The sequence below is a fragment of the Hemiscyllium ocellatum genome, chromosome 26 (assembly GCF_020745735.1).
Source record: "Hemiscyllium ocellatum isolate sHemOce1 chromosome 26, sHemOce1.pat.X.cur, whole genome shotgun sequence".
Classification (NCBI taxonomy): Eukaryota; Metazoa; Chordata; class Chondrichthyes; order Orectolobiformes; family Hemiscylliidae; genus Hemiscyllium; species Hemiscyllium ocellatum.
Genome location: NC_083426.1, coordinates 23,584,053 through 23,602,574, shown reverse-complemented (window position 1 = coordinate 23,602,574; position 18,522 = coordinate 23,584,053). Strand labels below are relative to the sequence as shown.

The 18,522-nt window shown below is 38.8% G+C and overlaps 1 protein-coding gene across 2 annotated transcripts in view; it reads right to left on the bottom strand.

Annotated features, from left to right (window-relative positions):
• Positions 1–18,522, bottom strand: part of LOC132828180 (semaphorin-3D-like) — an 80,901-nt gene that overhangs the window by 17,879 nt on the left and 44,500 nt on the right. For both annotated transcript variants that reach the window (XM_060845114.1, XM_060845115.1), the window contains exons 6-9: positions 16,472–16,600; positions 14,009–14,151; positions 1,479–1,593; positions 254–323 (exon numbers count right to left, since the gene is read on the bottom strand). In XM_060845114.1, the coding sequence (XP_060701097.1) occupies positions 254–323; positions 1,479–1,593; positions 14,009–14,151; positions 16,472–16,600 (457 nt within the window). The remainder of the gene's footprint in view (positions 1–253; positions 324–1,478; positions 1,594–14,008; positions 14,152–16,471; positions 16,601–18,522) is intronic.

Below are 18,522 nucleotides of genomic sequence, written 5' to 3'. Positions count from 1 at the left end.
ATTCTCACATTTATCTCTGTAAATGCAAATGTTCTGAATTGCCTGAAGATAACTCCAGGCAAAAAGTAATATGTCACAAAAAAACTCAATCGAAGCAAACTCAGAGAAAAAGAGCATTTAATATAAAAAGTTGTTTAAAAATCAGTTATGATATTTCACCCACTAATATATCATGGGCAGAACAAATAACACTGATACTTGATATTTGTACAGCATGATCCAAATGACTTTAGCACAAGATATTCTTATTTACCTGGAGGATGTGAAGACTCCATAAATCACAGGAAATTTGTCATCATTTGAGTTGTACAGAAAAACATCCTCTTTACAGAATAAAAAATGAATATAATGTAAGAGATTTTTGTCCAGAAAAGTAATTCTTTTCAAATAAAATTGAGCAGTGTTGTGTATTATAGGTATGACCATACATATTAAAGTTAATTAATTCCTTAAAAATGTCTTTTTTTTCTCCCCAGGCATTTTCCTTCTTGACTTATCCATTCTATATAACATCTATACTGTCAAAGACGTTGAACTTCCATTAATATTGCTCCATACTTATCATTAGAGACCATGCCATTGTATCTGAGAATGATTAATCCTCTGATAATTTCTCCGTATCTTGGGATTAGTTTGGGTTCTGCTCACCAATTCACCACAGCAGCATGTCTGAGTTCAATAACTTTGTTTTAAAGATTAAGGCAATAAATCTATGTGGCACAGTGGTTAGCACTGCTGCCTCACAGCGCCAGAGATCAGGGCTCAATTCCCGCCTCAGGCGACTGACTGTGTGGCGTTTGCACGTTCTCCCCGTGTCTGCGTGGGTTTCCTCCGGGTGCTCCGGTTACCTCCCACAGTCCAAAGATGTGCAGGTTAGGTGAATTGGCCATGCTAAAATTGCCCGTAGTGTTAGGTAAGGGGTAAATGTGGGGGTATGGGTGGGTTGCGCTTCGGCGGGTCGGTGTGGACTTGTTGGGCCGAAGGGCCTGTTTCCACACTGTAGGTAATCTAATCTAATCTAATAATTCATGTCACCATAGTTGGAGCCACAGCCATCAGAAAGCTACCTGATGTGGCTATTGGTAGAAGACATCCAGAAGTGTAAATAGACTTATCAATGTTAAAGATATTAATACTGTCCTCCCAATTCATAGTATTGGCAAGCCCTCCTTATCTGCATGTGAAACATGGCTGTTCTCATGAAATAGTTATAGGATCACAAGTATGACTTTGCAGAATGAAAACAAAATTCAATTGGGCTCGATTCAATTTGGCTCAAGAAACAAAGATTTAAATCCAATAGACTCTATGTTGCATTTTAATTTGCTTTGCATGAAATCAGAAACATTAGCCTTTGTAACAGGGATTTTATGAGACTACTATTTTGTATCAATGTTAACTTTGTGTAAATGGCCCCCTATTTTAAAGCTTTGGAATATATGAAGGCTTATCAAATAGCAAGATGAAAAGTTACTTACGCAGCTCATCAAAATATGTCTGATAACCTTCAGGCCCTGGGACTGAGCAAATCAGACGAGCTTTCAGAAATGTGGTCCACTTGTTGATCAAACTCCGCTGACCTCCAACATCTTTCTGCAAAGACATAGGTTTTAGTCATATGGAGGAACATTTATCAACCAGTATCTGAGAGAACTTACATTCAACACAGTGTAGAGTAATTCAACTTGCATTATCATTTGTACCAAACTCAGACAAAACATGCAATTATGCCAGCAATGTCTCACAATCAATGAATCAGACAGTCAATTAGAGACTAGACCACAATACTTTGTTTGCAGCTGGGAAAAGGAGAGAGAGAATGGGATATGGTTTCAGACAGCAAACCTGGGAAAGTTTTGTGCACATCCTGCAATGGCTAACAGCATGATAACTTCTCAGAAATAAATATCAGGTCAATGTGACAACCTGCAAGGAGAGTTCATACAGGAGGTCATGCCCAGAGCAACACCAGACGACAATTGGTGAAGCTACAAAATTAGACCTGAAGAAGGGTTACACCCAAAATGTTGATTACTTCACCTCCAGATACTGCCTGGCTTGCTGTGTTCTTCCAGCCTCCTGCTTGTCTACCTTGGATTCCAGCATCTGCAGTTTTTTTGCCTCTAGTGAGAGTTCATTTGGCAGGGTGCAAAGACTATGAACTCTTGTTGAGGTGGGTAGGGATGAAGGTATTGGCATTGACCTATCATGTCAACACAGGCTTGTGTGGAATGAAAATTCCTGACCCAAATTCAATGGAGTAAAGGCACTCACCTCTTAGTTCCAGACTTCCTCACCCCTTTTTATTGACAATGATTATCTGCAGTTAGCCTCCTTGAAAGATTTTAGTTCTTTTCACCCACATCCTTTTTTTCTTGCTCCAAGACAAAAGAAAACAAAAAAAGGTCTATGGAGGCAGAATGCATTACTGAAACGTATGTTCTCTATTATGGGACTTGCAAGCAAAAAAGCGTTTAGGATTTACCAGCCTACTGTTTGGATGAGCCAAGCACAGTTCCACTACAAGAACCAAGTCAGTTGGGTCATTTGATAAGGTTGATGTGGGCAAAAATATACTTCCTGCATGTAAATTGTCAGATGACTAGGCTATTTTTAAGTCTTACTTTTATTTAACATCATCAAAGCTGACAATTTAATCCATAATACATATATTGTGACATAACGGCCTGGACTTTCTGATAGCTAGTTAATTATTTCTGCAGTGTAAATGAAAGTTGCATGTCAGGACTCTGAGGAATCACTGATATTGTTTAATCAGAGGGAAATGCTTGGGAAATTGAGCATTTGATTGCCAGTCAGTGAGCAGGTTATTACTTAGCAAGTTCTATTTGATAGTAACCATTGAAGCACCTTGCATCATTTTACTGTTAATTGTGAATAGACTGACAGACCAGTAATTGGTTCTTTTGGATCTGCCCTGTTTTTCACATACAGGACATACCTAGGCAATTTTCCACATTATCGATTAGATACCAGTGTTGTACCTCGACTGGAAAAGTTTGGCTAGGAGTGCAGCAAGTTCTGGAGCACATTTTTACTGTACTACTGCTGTAATGTTGTCAGGGCTCATTGGATTGGCATTTTAGTATCCAATGCCTCCAACAATTTCTTGACATTACATGGAGTGAATAGAGTTGGATGATGACTGGCATCTACTGCAGATCTCTGGAAATGGATCATCTACTTGGCACTTCGTGCCGAAGATTGTTACGAATGCTTCAGCCTCATCTTTTTCACTGAGGGGATGGAGTCCCTCATTATTGACATTGGGAATCGTGAAGAATCCTCCTCCAATGAGTTGTCTAACTGTCCACTACCATTCACAACTGGATGCGACAGGATTGAAGAGCGTATATCTGATCCTCTGGGTCACGTAGTTCTGTCTATCACTTGTCGCTTATGCTGTTTGGCATGCAAGTCATCTAATTTTATAGTTTCACCAAATTGTTTTCTCATTTTAAGTATGCCTGGTGTTGCTCTGGGCATGACTTCCTGCATTCTTCTTCTGTGCTAATACCAAAACCCTTTATTTACACATCCACAAATCATTCAACTTTGCCCCTGCCTTAGCACATATGCTACTGTCAACCCCATGAAGACCTTTATTTGTTCTAACTTCAAGTATTCCAATATACTCCTGGCTGGTCACTCACCTTCCATCTTCAATTCACTGCAGGCTACTAAACACCACTGTTTGACTTCTTTCCTCGCAAAATAAAATCCCACTCTCTATCTTCATACTCACTGATCTACACTTTTCAAATCCCTCCATGACTTCACTCCTGCCAGTCACTGTCACCTTCTCCAACCTTAAAACCTACTCAGATAACAATGCTTCTTTCAAATGGGGACTCTTATACATCTTCAATTTTAATTACTCTACCATTGGTGTTCTTACCAGCTCAGAAATTCCCTTCCAAAACTTTTCCATCTCTCTCACCTCCTTTGAAGATACTCCTTGAAACAATGTTAGAAGTACCATAAAAATCCAAATTTATATTGTTGTTCATAAGTATGGCAGTTGGCATTCTTACAGCAATGAAAGTACAGAGCAGGTATGGATACTTCACTGCTTGTTTGATGCCAAATGGGTGCACTGCCCATGAAATTCTAGGCCAATGAGTTTGAAAGAGATCCAGCTCAGAATAGAAAGTAAAATTATTCCAACCCAAAAATGCTGAAGTAACTTTATTAGTTACTAAGCATAAAAACACATATTTGCTTTCACGAAAATGTAACGTGAGCAAACTACGTGAGCTAAAGTTACTCTGTCAAGGGTTATAACAGAGAATGTTCAACAAGTTATTTCAGATACAGTTCAATAATTATTCTTTCTTCAATAAACAAAAGAATTAAATCCAGTTTGGAGACATGATATTGCTCTGTACATTCAGCCATGCATAACAGCTTTTTACTCGATACCCCCACCATAAATTATAACTTTTCAAATTGCTTTCTTTTTGCATCAGAAGTTTTGTGTCAAGCGAACCATCATATTAAGCAACTTATAGTGCTTCGAAGGCAATCGTAAATGTGTCAGTAAATTCAAAAGTTCTGTAATGTAACACAAAGGAAAATGAATTTAAAACTTCTCTTTCATATAAAGATAATCTCATGTTGAAAGGTCACTGTCAAACCTATTTCAAATGATGAATGCTTCTTACTGCTGTAGGTGCTGTATGCAGAAAAAAATGCTCTTTTGGCTGCATAATTATTCTGACAGAGCTAATTTCTGGGCCTTCTCAGAAACAAGAGCAGCTATTAAAATCATGTTTGTTCAGGTTAATTTGATATTACTTAACCAGCAGTGTGCTAATTGCATCATTGTGGGTAGAGAAAATTAAAACAAAACATTATATGTTACAATTGCAGGATGGCTATCAATACCACTTATATGGCAGATAAAACAGATTAAAGATAATTTTACGCAGTTTGATTTAAATCAGTTTCAGATAAAATTATACTTGATGTATTACAGCAAACTTCAGAAAAGATTTACCAGGATGTTGCCAGGAATAAAGGGTTTGAGATATAAAAATAGACTGGAAAGACTTTTATCACTGAAGTGTAGGAGGTTAAGAGTTGACCTTATTGAGGTTTATAAAATCATGAGGAGCATGGTTAAGGTGAACGTCAAGGGTCTTTTCCTTACAGTGGGGGAGTTCAAAAGCAGGAGGCATATTTTTAAGGTGAGAGGAGAAAGATTCAAAAAGGACATGAAGGGCAACAGTTTTACACAGAAAGTGCTTTGTGTGTGGAATGAACTGCCTGAGAAAGTGGTGGATGCAGGCATAACTACAATGTTTAAAAGGCATTCGCATACATTCATGAATTGGAAAGCTTTGGAGGGATATAAGCCAAGTGCAGACAGGTGGGACTAGTTTAGTTTGGGAACATGGTGGGCATGGACTGGTTGGACTGTATGGTCTGTCTTCATGCTGTATGACTTATGACTATATAAGCTGCAAATGTGTTGCTGGTCAAAGCACAGCAGGCCAGGCAGCATCTCAGGAATAGAGAATTCGACGTTTCGAGCATAAGCCCTTCATGAAGGGCTTATGCTCGAAACGTCGAATTCTCTATTCCTGAGATGCTGCCTGGCCTGCTGTGCTTTGACCAGCAACACATTTGCAGCTGTGATCTCCAGCATCTGCAGACCTCATTTTTTACTTATGACTATATAACTCCACTGATTCATAGGATAGATTTAAATAAAAAGATGCATTTAAGTGGAAGCTGTTCTTCAGCTTTTTAAAAACTTGGCATGGTAAATATAAATTATCTTGTAGTGAATATCAAGCATATGGCAGTATTCTGACATTAAGGGCCTGAATACCATCTGGACTTAAAGGACCATTTTAACTGTGTCAGACAGTACCTCTACTAGATGATCCAAGCAATTGGCACTCTTCCAGAATTCCTGGGTCAGAACATTTGCAAGAAGTGAATTGTGAATTAGGTGTCTATATAAGATGTGGCCAAGCGTGTAGCAGGCCTGAGTGTGAGCAGATATGGCTAAAACAAATTGCTACTTTCTCATCAGAATTGGAACTTTTTTGAAAAAAACAGCTGATCTGCTTGTGACACTTTGCTTTGAGTAATCAGCATTTCCAAATTTGGTGGCTCCTACTTCTGCCACTTGACAAGTATTGCACCTCACGTTGAAATCACCAGAGGTAGAACTCCTAGCAATTCAATTTGGATGCTTTTATTCAGGTAATAGAGAAAGTAACAAGACTTAAGGTAGATCAAATTTCCTGCATCTGGTGAAGCCCACCTTTGAGTATTACAAAAAAGTCAAAAAATTGCAACGGTATTATTGACAATTTTACAAAGATCTCAGGAATACCAAATTAGGATTTGGGTTGTAAATTTGAAAAATCATGCCATTATTCAGATGAATGAGGGACTACTCATCTGAATAATGGTTAACTACTGCTACTGCTAACTACTCAACTGTTTTTTTCATGTAATTTTTGTGAATCCATGAGAAAAAGGAGTTGAGACAAATTGACCAGGTACTTGGGAATGTTTGCCCAGATCAAAAATAATCAGCACTGATTTCTGAGATGCAGGTCAGTCTAAATAATATCGTGGATTTTTGAAGAAGCAATTAGCCTTGTGGGTACATGGGTACCTACGGATACTGCTGATGGAAGCTGCTGAAAGGCATTTGATAAGATTTTGCACAGGGCAACATATTGTATTATGCCTCATAGCGGATGTTCAATAAAGTTTTAAGGGACATGCTCATTATGTCATCACCATATCATGATATGTAACTTAATGGTATAAAGCTCCCAATTTACATCTTACTGAGTCCTCTTGCAGCATGGCACCTTGATAGAAGCACTACATCTGAATTGATTAGTTTTAACTAAGGCACACAAGTGCCAGTATACATATATAGTTCCCAGGAGCTGTGATAAAAGTTTTTTATTTTCTTCAGTACTGCATGACACACGCCAAAAGGCATTTTGTAAGGACAGCATTCATTAAGAAAAACTCACGATTACTTCTTGAGGTGTAATAATTGCTTAGGTGGTGGGAAACAGTGTAAAAATGTGGAAACTTTCCACTATTTCTGGAATGGTCGGTTTCTCCTTGGATGTCCACACTACTAACGCATCAGATTTTCACAAAGTATATGAATTGAATGAAGAAAATAGAAGCTGTAAACCTAAATCTAAGTTTCCACGTGACCTTATGTTAGGAAGAACAATAAGTTGTGTGGAAGGAGCAGAAACATAGAAAAAGATTTTGAAGATTAAGTGAGTTTGTCAAAATTATTTTGTAAGAGTGTTAAGATAGGTGGAGGAAAGCTTTACATCTGTTATGATCATGAATTGAACAGTGGGTTAGACCTGAAGGGCTGAACGGATAACTCCCATTGTTGTGTCAGTTTGCCACCTACAAGGGGGTGTATGACAGAACTATGTCCCATTAAACCAATATACAGTCGAAATGACGTGATGACAAGATAGTAAGCAGGTCTCAACCCAATTTCAGCCCCCTCTTGGAGCTTGTTGCCCTAATGTGTCAAAAGCCATGAGAAAGTGCAGGGCCCTTGCCTTTAGGTTATACTGGAGGCTGTAATGCATACAGTTTCACTTCATGAATCAAATATGCACTAAGATTGTCTGAGGATACTCAGAAAGAGAGGGTGTGCTTTAACAGTGCACAGGTTCTCAAATGTAAAGCAGTAAAAAAGATCAGATTGGTTCGAATCAAGCTATTGTGGAGGCAGATTCAATTCTCACTTCAAGCACTTGAGGAAGACGGTGTGTGTGCAGGTTAAAATCATTTGGAGCAATTGTCAGGATGAATATAGGATGACACATTGCACTCAGAGCAATATCTGCTGTGACCTCTTTCATCTGCCTTATAACTCTGGAATTTCCCAATCTGTTTTTAGCTTTGCAAATGGTAATCATGAAAGCATCTGGCATTAGCTTTGTTACTTCAAGCTTCAGCCTTCGTTCAACTTCCCATGCACATTACTCATTTGACATGTGCATTCAGTCAACTGGTTCCAAAAAGGAAACCTGATCCAAGAGTTGAACAGCTTGGCAAGCTGGTTTACAGGAACTTTATGACCCTATAGATAATTGTCCCTGAAATTCTGTAGCTTTTATATGAGCCTCCCATTGTAAATCCGGCAGGAGGCCAGTGATTCCATTCTGTGAAAGATCTGGAAATGGATCTTGGTGTTGCTTCCCTGAAGAGAGACCTGCTGATCTCAGAATGGAGCAACATACTGATTACCCAGCTGCAGAAACTTAGGCCCTATATGTTCATTGTATTGATAATGAGGTTAATCAATGACAAGAAAATCCTTGAGTGGGATCACTTAAAAAAAAATTCATCTTTTATATTGAAGTCATTGTCTGAAGTCCTTTGTGAGACAATGTTAAGAATTAGGCAAAAAATCTGTTAGTACACAGATCTACTCACATTCCAACAAATATTCTCACTGTGTGTAGAATGTTTTAAGGAAAAAAGCAACTTGTGCTGATGTAGCAATGCATAGAAACTAATGGAATCTGTGCAGGTTGCCATACAGTGCTAAATGATGAGCTTGAGTTATAACAGTGAAAGCTTGACTGTTCACTACTGAAATAACTAAATTACCTATTATTTTTCATTAAGGGTATTCACAAAAGGAGCAGGGATTGGCAGAATCTTGTGCAATTAATGGGGATCTCAGCTGCCAGCTGGAGAGAGCTGCTGATACCCGTGCATTGCTCTTTTAGAGAAAGCCACCACACCTCATGTGACGCTTCAGCATTAACCGGCCAGTGTCAAGCAAATAACACCACCCAGACGGGAGTCCCACCTTCAAAAGCTGCCAATCAATCAGAGGCTAGAGACTGGGCTGGTTCGGACAATATTCATCGGAGTTTAGGAGAGTAATGGGGGGAGATGGGATCTCATGGAAACCAATAAAATTCTAACCAGACTGGACAGGGTAATTGTGGGAAGGATGTTGCTGATGGCCACAAAGTCCAGAAGCAGGGATCACAGCTTAAAGATATGGGTTAGGCCATTTAGGGTTGAGATAAGAAGAAATTTCTTCACCCATGGTGTGGTGGGCCTGTAGAATTCTCTGTGACAGAAAGGGAGTTGAAGCCAAAATATTGACTATTTTCAAGAATAACTAGATGCTGTTCTTAGGGCAAAGGAGAAAGGTATGAGGAGAAAGCGGGAACAGAGTATGGAATTGGATGATCAGCCATGATTATATTGAATGACAGAGCATGATAGAAGGGCCTAAAGGCTTGCTCCTGCTCCTGTTTTCTGTTTCATACTCAGCTACACCAGCTGCATAAGCAGGATATAGCTCTCAATAAGACATCCCTCTCATGATGGAAGAAGTGAGGACTGCAGATTCTGGAGATCAGTCAAGAGTGTGGTGCTGGAAAAGCACAGCCAGTCAGGCAGCATCCGAGGAACAGGAGAGCCATCATGATTCCTGATGAAGGGCTTTTGCCGAAAACATCGACTCTCCTGCTCCTCAGTTGTTGCCTGACCTGCTGTGCTTTTCCAGCACCACACTCTCGACTCATCCCTCTCATGATGCCAGGTCCCGCAACCTTCCGGGAACCTGCAACTCTACAGATTCAAGCAATGTTTTCAGAAGTCAATTAGATCGGCGCCTGAAGAGAAAAATGTTGAAGTGTTATGGAGTAAGTACAACAAAATGAGAGAATAGAGAGCTGGCTCTGACAAAGTAGGTGCACAGTTCCCTTCTTTATTCTGAGCACATGACGATTTCTCCATAATCTGCTACTTTCTGTTTGAAAGAGGTAATGATGAGTTATAATTGTTCACTCAAGGGAAAGACTAGCTAAGGGAGGATCTTGACAATGTGCCACTAAGTCTGATAAAAGAAAGGAGGAGATTGTGTACCCAAAATAATCCTTTATTGACCACATTCTCTTGATCTTCTCAGTTTGCACCCAGTCCAGAAACGTGAGGTAGGTTTAGAACACAGGAGATTGAGAGGAGATCTAACTGGAGTGCATGAAATTATGAGAGACCTATGGATTGGACAGGGAAGACTACTTTCCTGCAACCCCAGGGAGATGAAAATTTGAATGGTATCAAGTTTAAATAATTGATAGAAAGATTAGAGTGGATTTGATAGTGGGAATTCACTGCCTGCAAGTATGACAGAGACAGAAATTGTCATTATATTTAAAAAAACACTTTGATATGGATTTGAAGTTGCTGTAAACTATAAGGCTACAAACCAAGCTCTGCAAATTGGGATTATTTTAATTATTTGTGACTCCTATCCATGATGGGCCAAATAGTCTTCTTGTATGCTGGCATTCTTTTAATGTTCATACAAATTTTACACTGTCCTCCCCCACCTCAGTACCCAGTTGGATTATTTGAAAGTGGAGGCATGTAAAGTAAAGCAAGTAGGCAATATATTGCTTTCCCACTACACTGAATTTATGGGGTTGGGTGTGTGTTTGAGTGAGGGCTACGCAGCCTGCGCACACCCCCTCCCTTCCTTAGTCCTACCGATTCTCTTAACAAGCTAATTAATGGTCAGTTTGGACATTGTTCTGCTTGTGCGTGGCATAGACTCGAGGTGGGAAGGAAAGTGCCCATCAGGTAATCCCCCCCGAGATTATATCATCTTGTCTATGCCTCCTCCAGCCTCAAGAGTCATACCCCTACATCCCTTAACTTGGTCGCTGGAGTCTCCAGTACCAAACAGTCAAAATGTCCTAATTAAAGTGCTGAAGGGCAGAAATTTGTACCTCGAGTTATTAAGGTTCCTTCCAGGGTATTATCCCTGTGAGGCACTTTAAAGACAGTGAAGTGCCGACCAACTACGCAGTGTATAGGCAAAACCTTTCCACCAACATTCCCTGCCACAACCCCCCCTCCCCCGTAAAATTCATTTCTATGTTTTTATGAAGTATGGATAGAATTTCTCATAATCCTCTATGACATTTGAGATCATTGGCCAGTAACAACATGAAATCAATTTTTACTTTTAGTATTTTACAGCTCCATATTTTTTACTTAAAATTTTCCAGAAGCTCATCATTTTAATAACTACTCCAGAATCTGAACAATGGTAGGATTCTGTCTCTTCACAGTGATCCCGCAAGGCTCCACTGACATGTGGAAACACTTTAAAACATCACGAATAACTTACATGGCAGGGCGCTGACCCTTTACTAGCCTTTGGTGGAGTTTCAAGTTTAGTACATAAATCTCTCCAGGTTCCTTTCTATCTGCCTGTGGAATACTACTTGAAACAATATATCAGTCATGGAAGCATTTCTATGACAGCAGGCGGCTTTTAAAAGGACAGCTGACATCCAAGAAGAGAGACAGAAAAGGAAGCCGAAGACCTGTATTTAAAATTTAGAATGGCTTAGATTTTGATGTTATTCTTAAATTCTAAATACATTTTTATATTAATCTGAAGATATTATTAGATGAAACTAAATCTGCACTTAGCTCGCTCAGAAAGCAATTATTATTCTATAGACTGACAGAACGCAGAGTTTACTAGAGATTGTCACTAAAGATAGATTTTGTCCAAGGCTGAAATTAATTAACAGACTCAAATGTCAGTTTGAGTTCAATTTCCTGAGAAAAATTTGACACAAGTTCAAGTGGAAATCTACTTTACTTTGTCAGAACATCTCAAATTCCAAGAAATATTCAGGCAGCTTTGTTTACTGGATTGTTTTATACAACAATATAAGCAGGAATGTTTCTTATTGGTAATCCTGAACATTATATACTAATTTAATGCTATTCTTCCCAACCCATCACTTCCCCTAGTTTAACACCACACCATCATGAAAAACGTCATCTGTAAAATATTTTGGAGTTACCCTTGATTCACAATGTTACTCCGCAGGATATCTCATTTTACTGTGTAAATGGGCTTCTGCCCTTTGTGTGTAGCTAGGAACATGACACCAGTTGAATTCTGGGTCTTGATTTGACAGAAGAGATATAGTGCCCTCATGGCTCTGTTTTTAAATACAATAGCCCCTTCCGCAGTGAGGCTAGAAGCACTGCCAGGGACTGGGAGATGAGCACAGGTGACAAAGGCAAGTGTTAGCCATTTGGGAAATGAAAGTCAATTGATTCCATTGTTTGTTATCTTGGAAGAGGTTTACCGTGGTTTCTGTGACAGAACAGTGAATATCAGACATTAAATATAAGGTTTGCATGTTAGGCTGTGTGTTAGACTCTGAAGCTGTGATAATGATAAGTTGATAATGATGGTGAACATTGACAGTTCTTTATCACAAAGTTCACAATTTCCAGTCTGTTGTATTTGAAGTGCTTTGGATGGTTCATACAACTATAATAAAGTATTGTATACATTGTCGTCCTTGTTTCTTTCCCTCTATTATTAAATTTTCAATCCAGTTAATTTCACTTTTACTTTCACTCTCACAATCTTAACTTGCAACTGAAATCTTTCTTTTGTTTCCTTTTGAAGCAGAAGTGAGCCTATGGGATCTGAAGTAAAAATATGCAGTTATTAGTCTCTCAGTGGCTATTGATGTGATGCAGCCCAAGATTATAATGGAAGACAGATATGTGTCTGCTGAAGTTAATCTATTTTTGGAAATTGGATGACATCGTAATTCAAAGGGAAAATTATTCAGATGAGCAGATGGCTCAGCAAAGATGGGGTCGAAAACTAATATATTCATTGACAGTACATCCAAGTTTCTGCTAATATTTTACACATTTTTGTATTTGCAAAAGGGAGGAGAATCTTATTAAATGTACAAAATGATTAACAAAAATTAAGTCACATTCTGGCATGCCAAATATAAGGCGGCGCTTATTAAAAATAGTGGATTCCATACTTCATATATCTCAAGCAAGTCACAAATGGAGAAGGAGGTTAAAACAATATCAATCAATCAAAAATAAAATAATGAAAGTCTTCGCATGGTACCAACTTTTGTGTGAGATGAGTTTGAGCTGATTTTACACATTTTCTGCTTGGAACCGGCCCATATCTCACATTGTGATGAAACTTTTGTTGGGATATTACTCATGCCCCTCTACACATTAACAGCACAGAGGTGAAACAAGTGGAGAGTGTCAAGCTCCTGGGAGTAGTCATCAACAACAAGCTTTCTTGGACTCTTCATGTGGATGCACTGGTTACAAAGGCCCAACAACGTCTCCTCTTCCTCAGGCAGCTGAGAAAATTTGGCATGATGGCGAATACCCTTGCCAATCTTTATAGGTGCACCATCGAGAGCATTCTGTCTGGATGTATCACTACCTGGTATGGCAACTTACCATTCAACATCAGGGATGGTTACAGAGTGTGGTGAACTTGGCCCGGACAATCACAAAGGCCAACTTCCCATCTATAGAGTCCATCTACCAGGCCCGCTGTCAAGGAAAAGCTGCAAGCATTCTCAAAGATCCATCCCACCTTGGCAATGCTTTTCTATCATCGGGGAGAAGGTACAGAAGCCTGAACACATGCACCAGCCGGTTTCGAAATGATTTCTACCGTACGGTTGTTAGGTACTGAATGGACTCACAAACTCTTAACGCTCGCCTGTACTTCTGTTTTTGTTTTCTTCCGCTGTTTACCTATTATTTACTTATCTATCCTATTTAACTATGTGATCTGCCTGTATTACTCGCAAGATAAAGCTTTTCACTGTGCCTCGGTACACGTGACAATAAATTCAATTCAATTCAATTCAATTCAATTAACATTACACATTTGCAGAGGGTGCCTGGATTGCTTGAGTTGGGAGTGGAAGAATTCAAAAGAGATGTTTTACTTGGTTAGATGTTTGGACTAATTATTGGGAAAATAGAGAAGTTTTAGTCTGGATAGGTTGCCATAAGGATCATTTTACAAAACCTGAGAGAAACATTTATGGTTTGAAAAAAGAACAAATTGGTCCATGTCTCCACACAAGAAGAAAAAAAAATCCTGATCATTTTTCGAACCAACCTTACAAACTCTTGCTACTCTCGAGTAAATGGCCTTCTCAGTGCTTGTAGTATCCAATGCCGTTTCTCTTAAAAATATATATATTTTATCATCATCTTCATTGGAGGTGTCAGAGATGGGGTACATTCCGATAAACTTGGGGTCTAAAAAACATAAATAATAAGTATAATGTCACTTAATTTAGTCTAATTCCAAAAAAAAGCTTCAAACAATTCTGTTATTCGGAATTAATTTGCTAAAAAAAAGCCATCTTTCTATTCATTTTCAGCAGTCCATTTGATAGTCATGCAATTATTAATGAATGACTGATCATATGGTCAACATAGAAACATAGAGAATGTGAACAGGAGTAGGCCATTTGACCCTTTGAGCCTATTCCAATATTCATTATAATAATGTTTGATCATCCTACTCAGTGCCTTGTTCCCACTTTCATCCCATACCTTTAATCCCCTTTTTCACTAAGAACTATACCTAACTTCTCCATGAGTATATTCAATGTTTTGGCCTCAGACATTTTCTGTAGCAGAGAATTCCACAGGCTCACCACTCTACTGGTGAAGAAATTTCTACTCATCTCAGTCCTGAATAGCCTACTACATATCCTTAGTCTGTGACCTCTGGTTCTAACTCCCTGGTCACCGGGAACATCCTTCCTAAATTTACCCTATCTAATCCCGTTGAAAGTTTATAGGTATCTTTGAGATTTCTTCCTAAATTTACCTTATCTAATCCCGTTGAAAGTTTATAGGTATCTATGAGATTTCTTCTAAACTCCTGTGAATATAATCCTAACTGATCCCCTCTCTCTTCATACATCAGTTTGCCCATCCCAGGAATCAGTCTGGTAAACTTTGTTGCACTCCTCCCATTGCCAGAACATTCTTTCTCAGATCAGGAGACCAAAATCACACACAATGCTCCAGATACAGTCTCACCAAAGCTCTGCACTATTGTAGCAAGACATCCTCAAGGCAAACTAACTCTCATTCTCCAATTTCACGATATTCTCTCCACTCCCAGGCAACGACATCAGACCCCAAGCACTCTGTTTCCCCATTTCCTCTTTCCAGGCTCCGTACCTGACATCTAATGGTATGTCTTTTCTCTGGCTAAAGTGTCACTTAGATTTGCTTTATCAGACTTGTTGCTCTCCTAATTCTAGGAGAACATGAGAACTGTAGACACTGGAGATTAGAGTTGAGAGTGTGGTGCTGGAAAAACACAGCAGGTCAGGCAGCATCTAAGGAGTAGGAGAATCAAGCCTTTCATCCTGATGAAGTGCTTTTGCCCAAAACGTTGATTTTCCTGCTCCTCAGATACTGCCTGACCTGTTATGCTTTACAAGCACCACACTCTCGGCTCTCCTAGTTCTGTTTACTGATCCCTACAGAGTTGGCTCTCACTCAGTTCTGGCCATTGGCCCAGTTCTTTTAAGCATGCTGCAGTCATAAACTCTGGCTTCCCCCAATCCCACTGGGTTCAGCTTTAAATTGTTTTCGCTGTCCAGTTCTAGTGTCATATTCCAATCCTGCATGACATTCCAGTTGCCTTGATCAGCAGTTTTTCTTTCACACAGTCCAAGCCCTGGGCTGAAGCTTGTTCTCAATGTGTGCCTAACTCCCAACCTCCCACTCAGTTCCCATCAAATTCTGGTCATCTACCCCATCCTCGGCAACAGGCCAAGGAGAGCCAAGTTAATTTATTGGGAAATGACCTTATCCTTCTTCCAAATCTTATAGGAGGTTAGAAAAAAAAGAAGAAGATAATGCGAGGCATGAAGCAAAGGAACAGAAAAAGAGAAGAGGAAGTAAGTAAGAAAAGAACAGAGTGGAAAGGAAGTGAAGAACTTTATTTCTTTCTATCAGGTAAATCAACAAACTGAATAAAGATGAATTTGTATAAACAGTGCATGCAAGTACATTATTGCTGCTATCTTCGAAAGAGGTGATTTCCTTTAATAATAAATATGCAGTTGGAATTCTTAGAGTTAGCTACAGGAATTCCATGCAATATGTAAAAGCAATGTCAGAATAATGCAAAGGTGTTTGAGTGCATTCTGAAATGCTTCATTTTGTATCCATGGAAAATTCATCAGAATTGAGCAACTGGATGATCTAATATGTGGGCAGAGTCCAGTATTTCTAGAATTCCCAATGCTTGCCAAACATTAGGAGAAGGAGATGAATTGTTGTTACGTCTTTGTCATTATAACATATAGATACATGAAGTCAATTTTCTTGAGGTATCAAGGACTCACCATCTGAGTTAGACCTCCAAGCAAAGTACAGAAATACCTCTTCCATGCAAGTCTGCTACAGCTTGTTGCAGGCTGCGAAACAAAGCTGAAGCTTCAGAACTTAATATACAATTTTAAACGTTTTAAAGGACTTTTTTGATGCCAAAGCTGTTTGCCAAACACGCTCAAACTGTTAATATGCAGTGTTCCTTAATCTCACATACCACTTAGCCAAAGGGGATTGTTGTGTTCTGTGCGGATATATTGATTTTCTCGATGATGGATTGGGGAGCGAAATAGAGCAGTGTCTCTTCCAAGAAAGTCAGAAGATGTCCCAGCGTAGAGATATTCATCTGTAGATTGAAAATTAAATGGACAAGTTTAGACTGTCAGCAGTAAAGGCAGGGGTTTCAAACTTAAACAACAAGCGTCTGTCATGTCATTTGCAACAACTATGGTTCCATTTTCCTCTTTCTACTATTTTGCTGACTTAATATTTACATTGAGTAAAGTGCTGACACGGTTAATGTTGCATTAAACTGCACCTGATCTGATTTTATCACAAGGATGTGTGTAGGAAAAGCTAGAACAGTTCTGCATCACAAAGGAGACGGTATTATCATCTAGGTCTCCTCATAATCTCTGTAATAATGTCTACCATTATCAATGTAACTGTGATCATGCAATAAGTTACGAGAGCTTCTTCTTGCTCAAATACATAATGGATTTCCTCTACCACACCAGACAAAAGGCCCTGTAGATACCAAACTAAAATGAGAATAGTGGCAGAAAACCCACTTGACTCTGGCTAGAGCAGACAACATAGTAATGATTTAATGAGTTAATGTAGCTGCACTCTCACAGCAATAACCTCCGCATGAGCTGGGCAGAGAATTAATTTTAACCACAAAAATTATTGGTGAAGAAAGGTTTTTCAGAATATCATACCTGTGCAGGCTTTTGTTTTACTGCTGGAGATATGTTATTAATATTTATGCTTCAATAACATACACATATCTATGCAGTGAATGGAGATTTTTCATGGAGATTTCCTCACGGCCTGGGGGCTTGAATCATCTTTTGTCATCCAGATACTTTGTGTAATATATAAGTAACTTTTACGATGACATCTATAAACTTTCTTTTAAATGCTAGATCAACCGTATGTTAGCTTTCCATTCTAATAAAAGACTCAGGAAAAGATACACAACATGCACTTTCACTGAACCACAGCATTAAAACTAAAAGTTAAATAGTCTGAAATTGGAGAACATATGTAGCTTCATTTGCATTTACTTTGCAATACTATCTTGTGTAATACCAGTATTCAAAAACAAACCTCTTTTCAATGAATTGATTCCTCAGGAGAGTTTGGGGATACAACACACTAGTATGGTTCAGACTGCCACATGCAATGCACCAGTATTAGAGTTAACTAAGGGTTAGGATTACAAAATTGTCCCCGTAATGAAAGTGTTGGAGAAATATTCAGAAAGAACAAAGGAAGTCAATAAGGTTTCTTTCTGTGATTCATTGCTTGTGTAAGTGAGATGGACTTTGTATTTTGCAATACCAGTTAATTGGATTTCCAAGAGCCACAGGCCACAAAATATCATATCTATACAAATTGTAATTTCAGCAAATCATTAAATTTGAGGAATAGGGTGTGTAATTTATTAATCTGCAGCAGACTCACGAGTACCTTGCAAATCAACTGATCTGGTTGCATGACAATAACACCGCATTTGCTGAAAATATCCTTTAGTTGATATTTTTAAATGTGTTTTTAACTGGTTTTAAAAGTTTACCATATATTGACCAGAGGAAATGTCAGCATTAAAGGCAGAGTTTCAATGTGACTACATACACTAGCCAGACAATCCTACCTGTGTATTTCCCTGAGGGAATGTTTCCACTTCTGTTATTGTGTAGGGGATACAGTTGTCACGTTCATTTATAAAAGCAGGAGATTCTTGCCTGCAATGTACTTGCTTCACATTTCCAGCAATCCATTGAGCAAAAGAATGATGTTGAAAGACAAATAAAATCTGAGCGATGTTGATTAATTTTACAAAACACTTTGGCATGTATAACAAAGGCGGATCAACATACCAACATAGAAATTATTATGTGCAGCGTGAATCAGCTTCCCTCTTTTCAAACTACCCAGTAGGTCACAGTTAAAAGTTAAGTTTTTTTTTGCTAATTGTTTTCAGTCGAAATAACAATGAGCCACTTACAAGGTCTTCTTGAGTAAAAGAAAGAGCAACTTTAT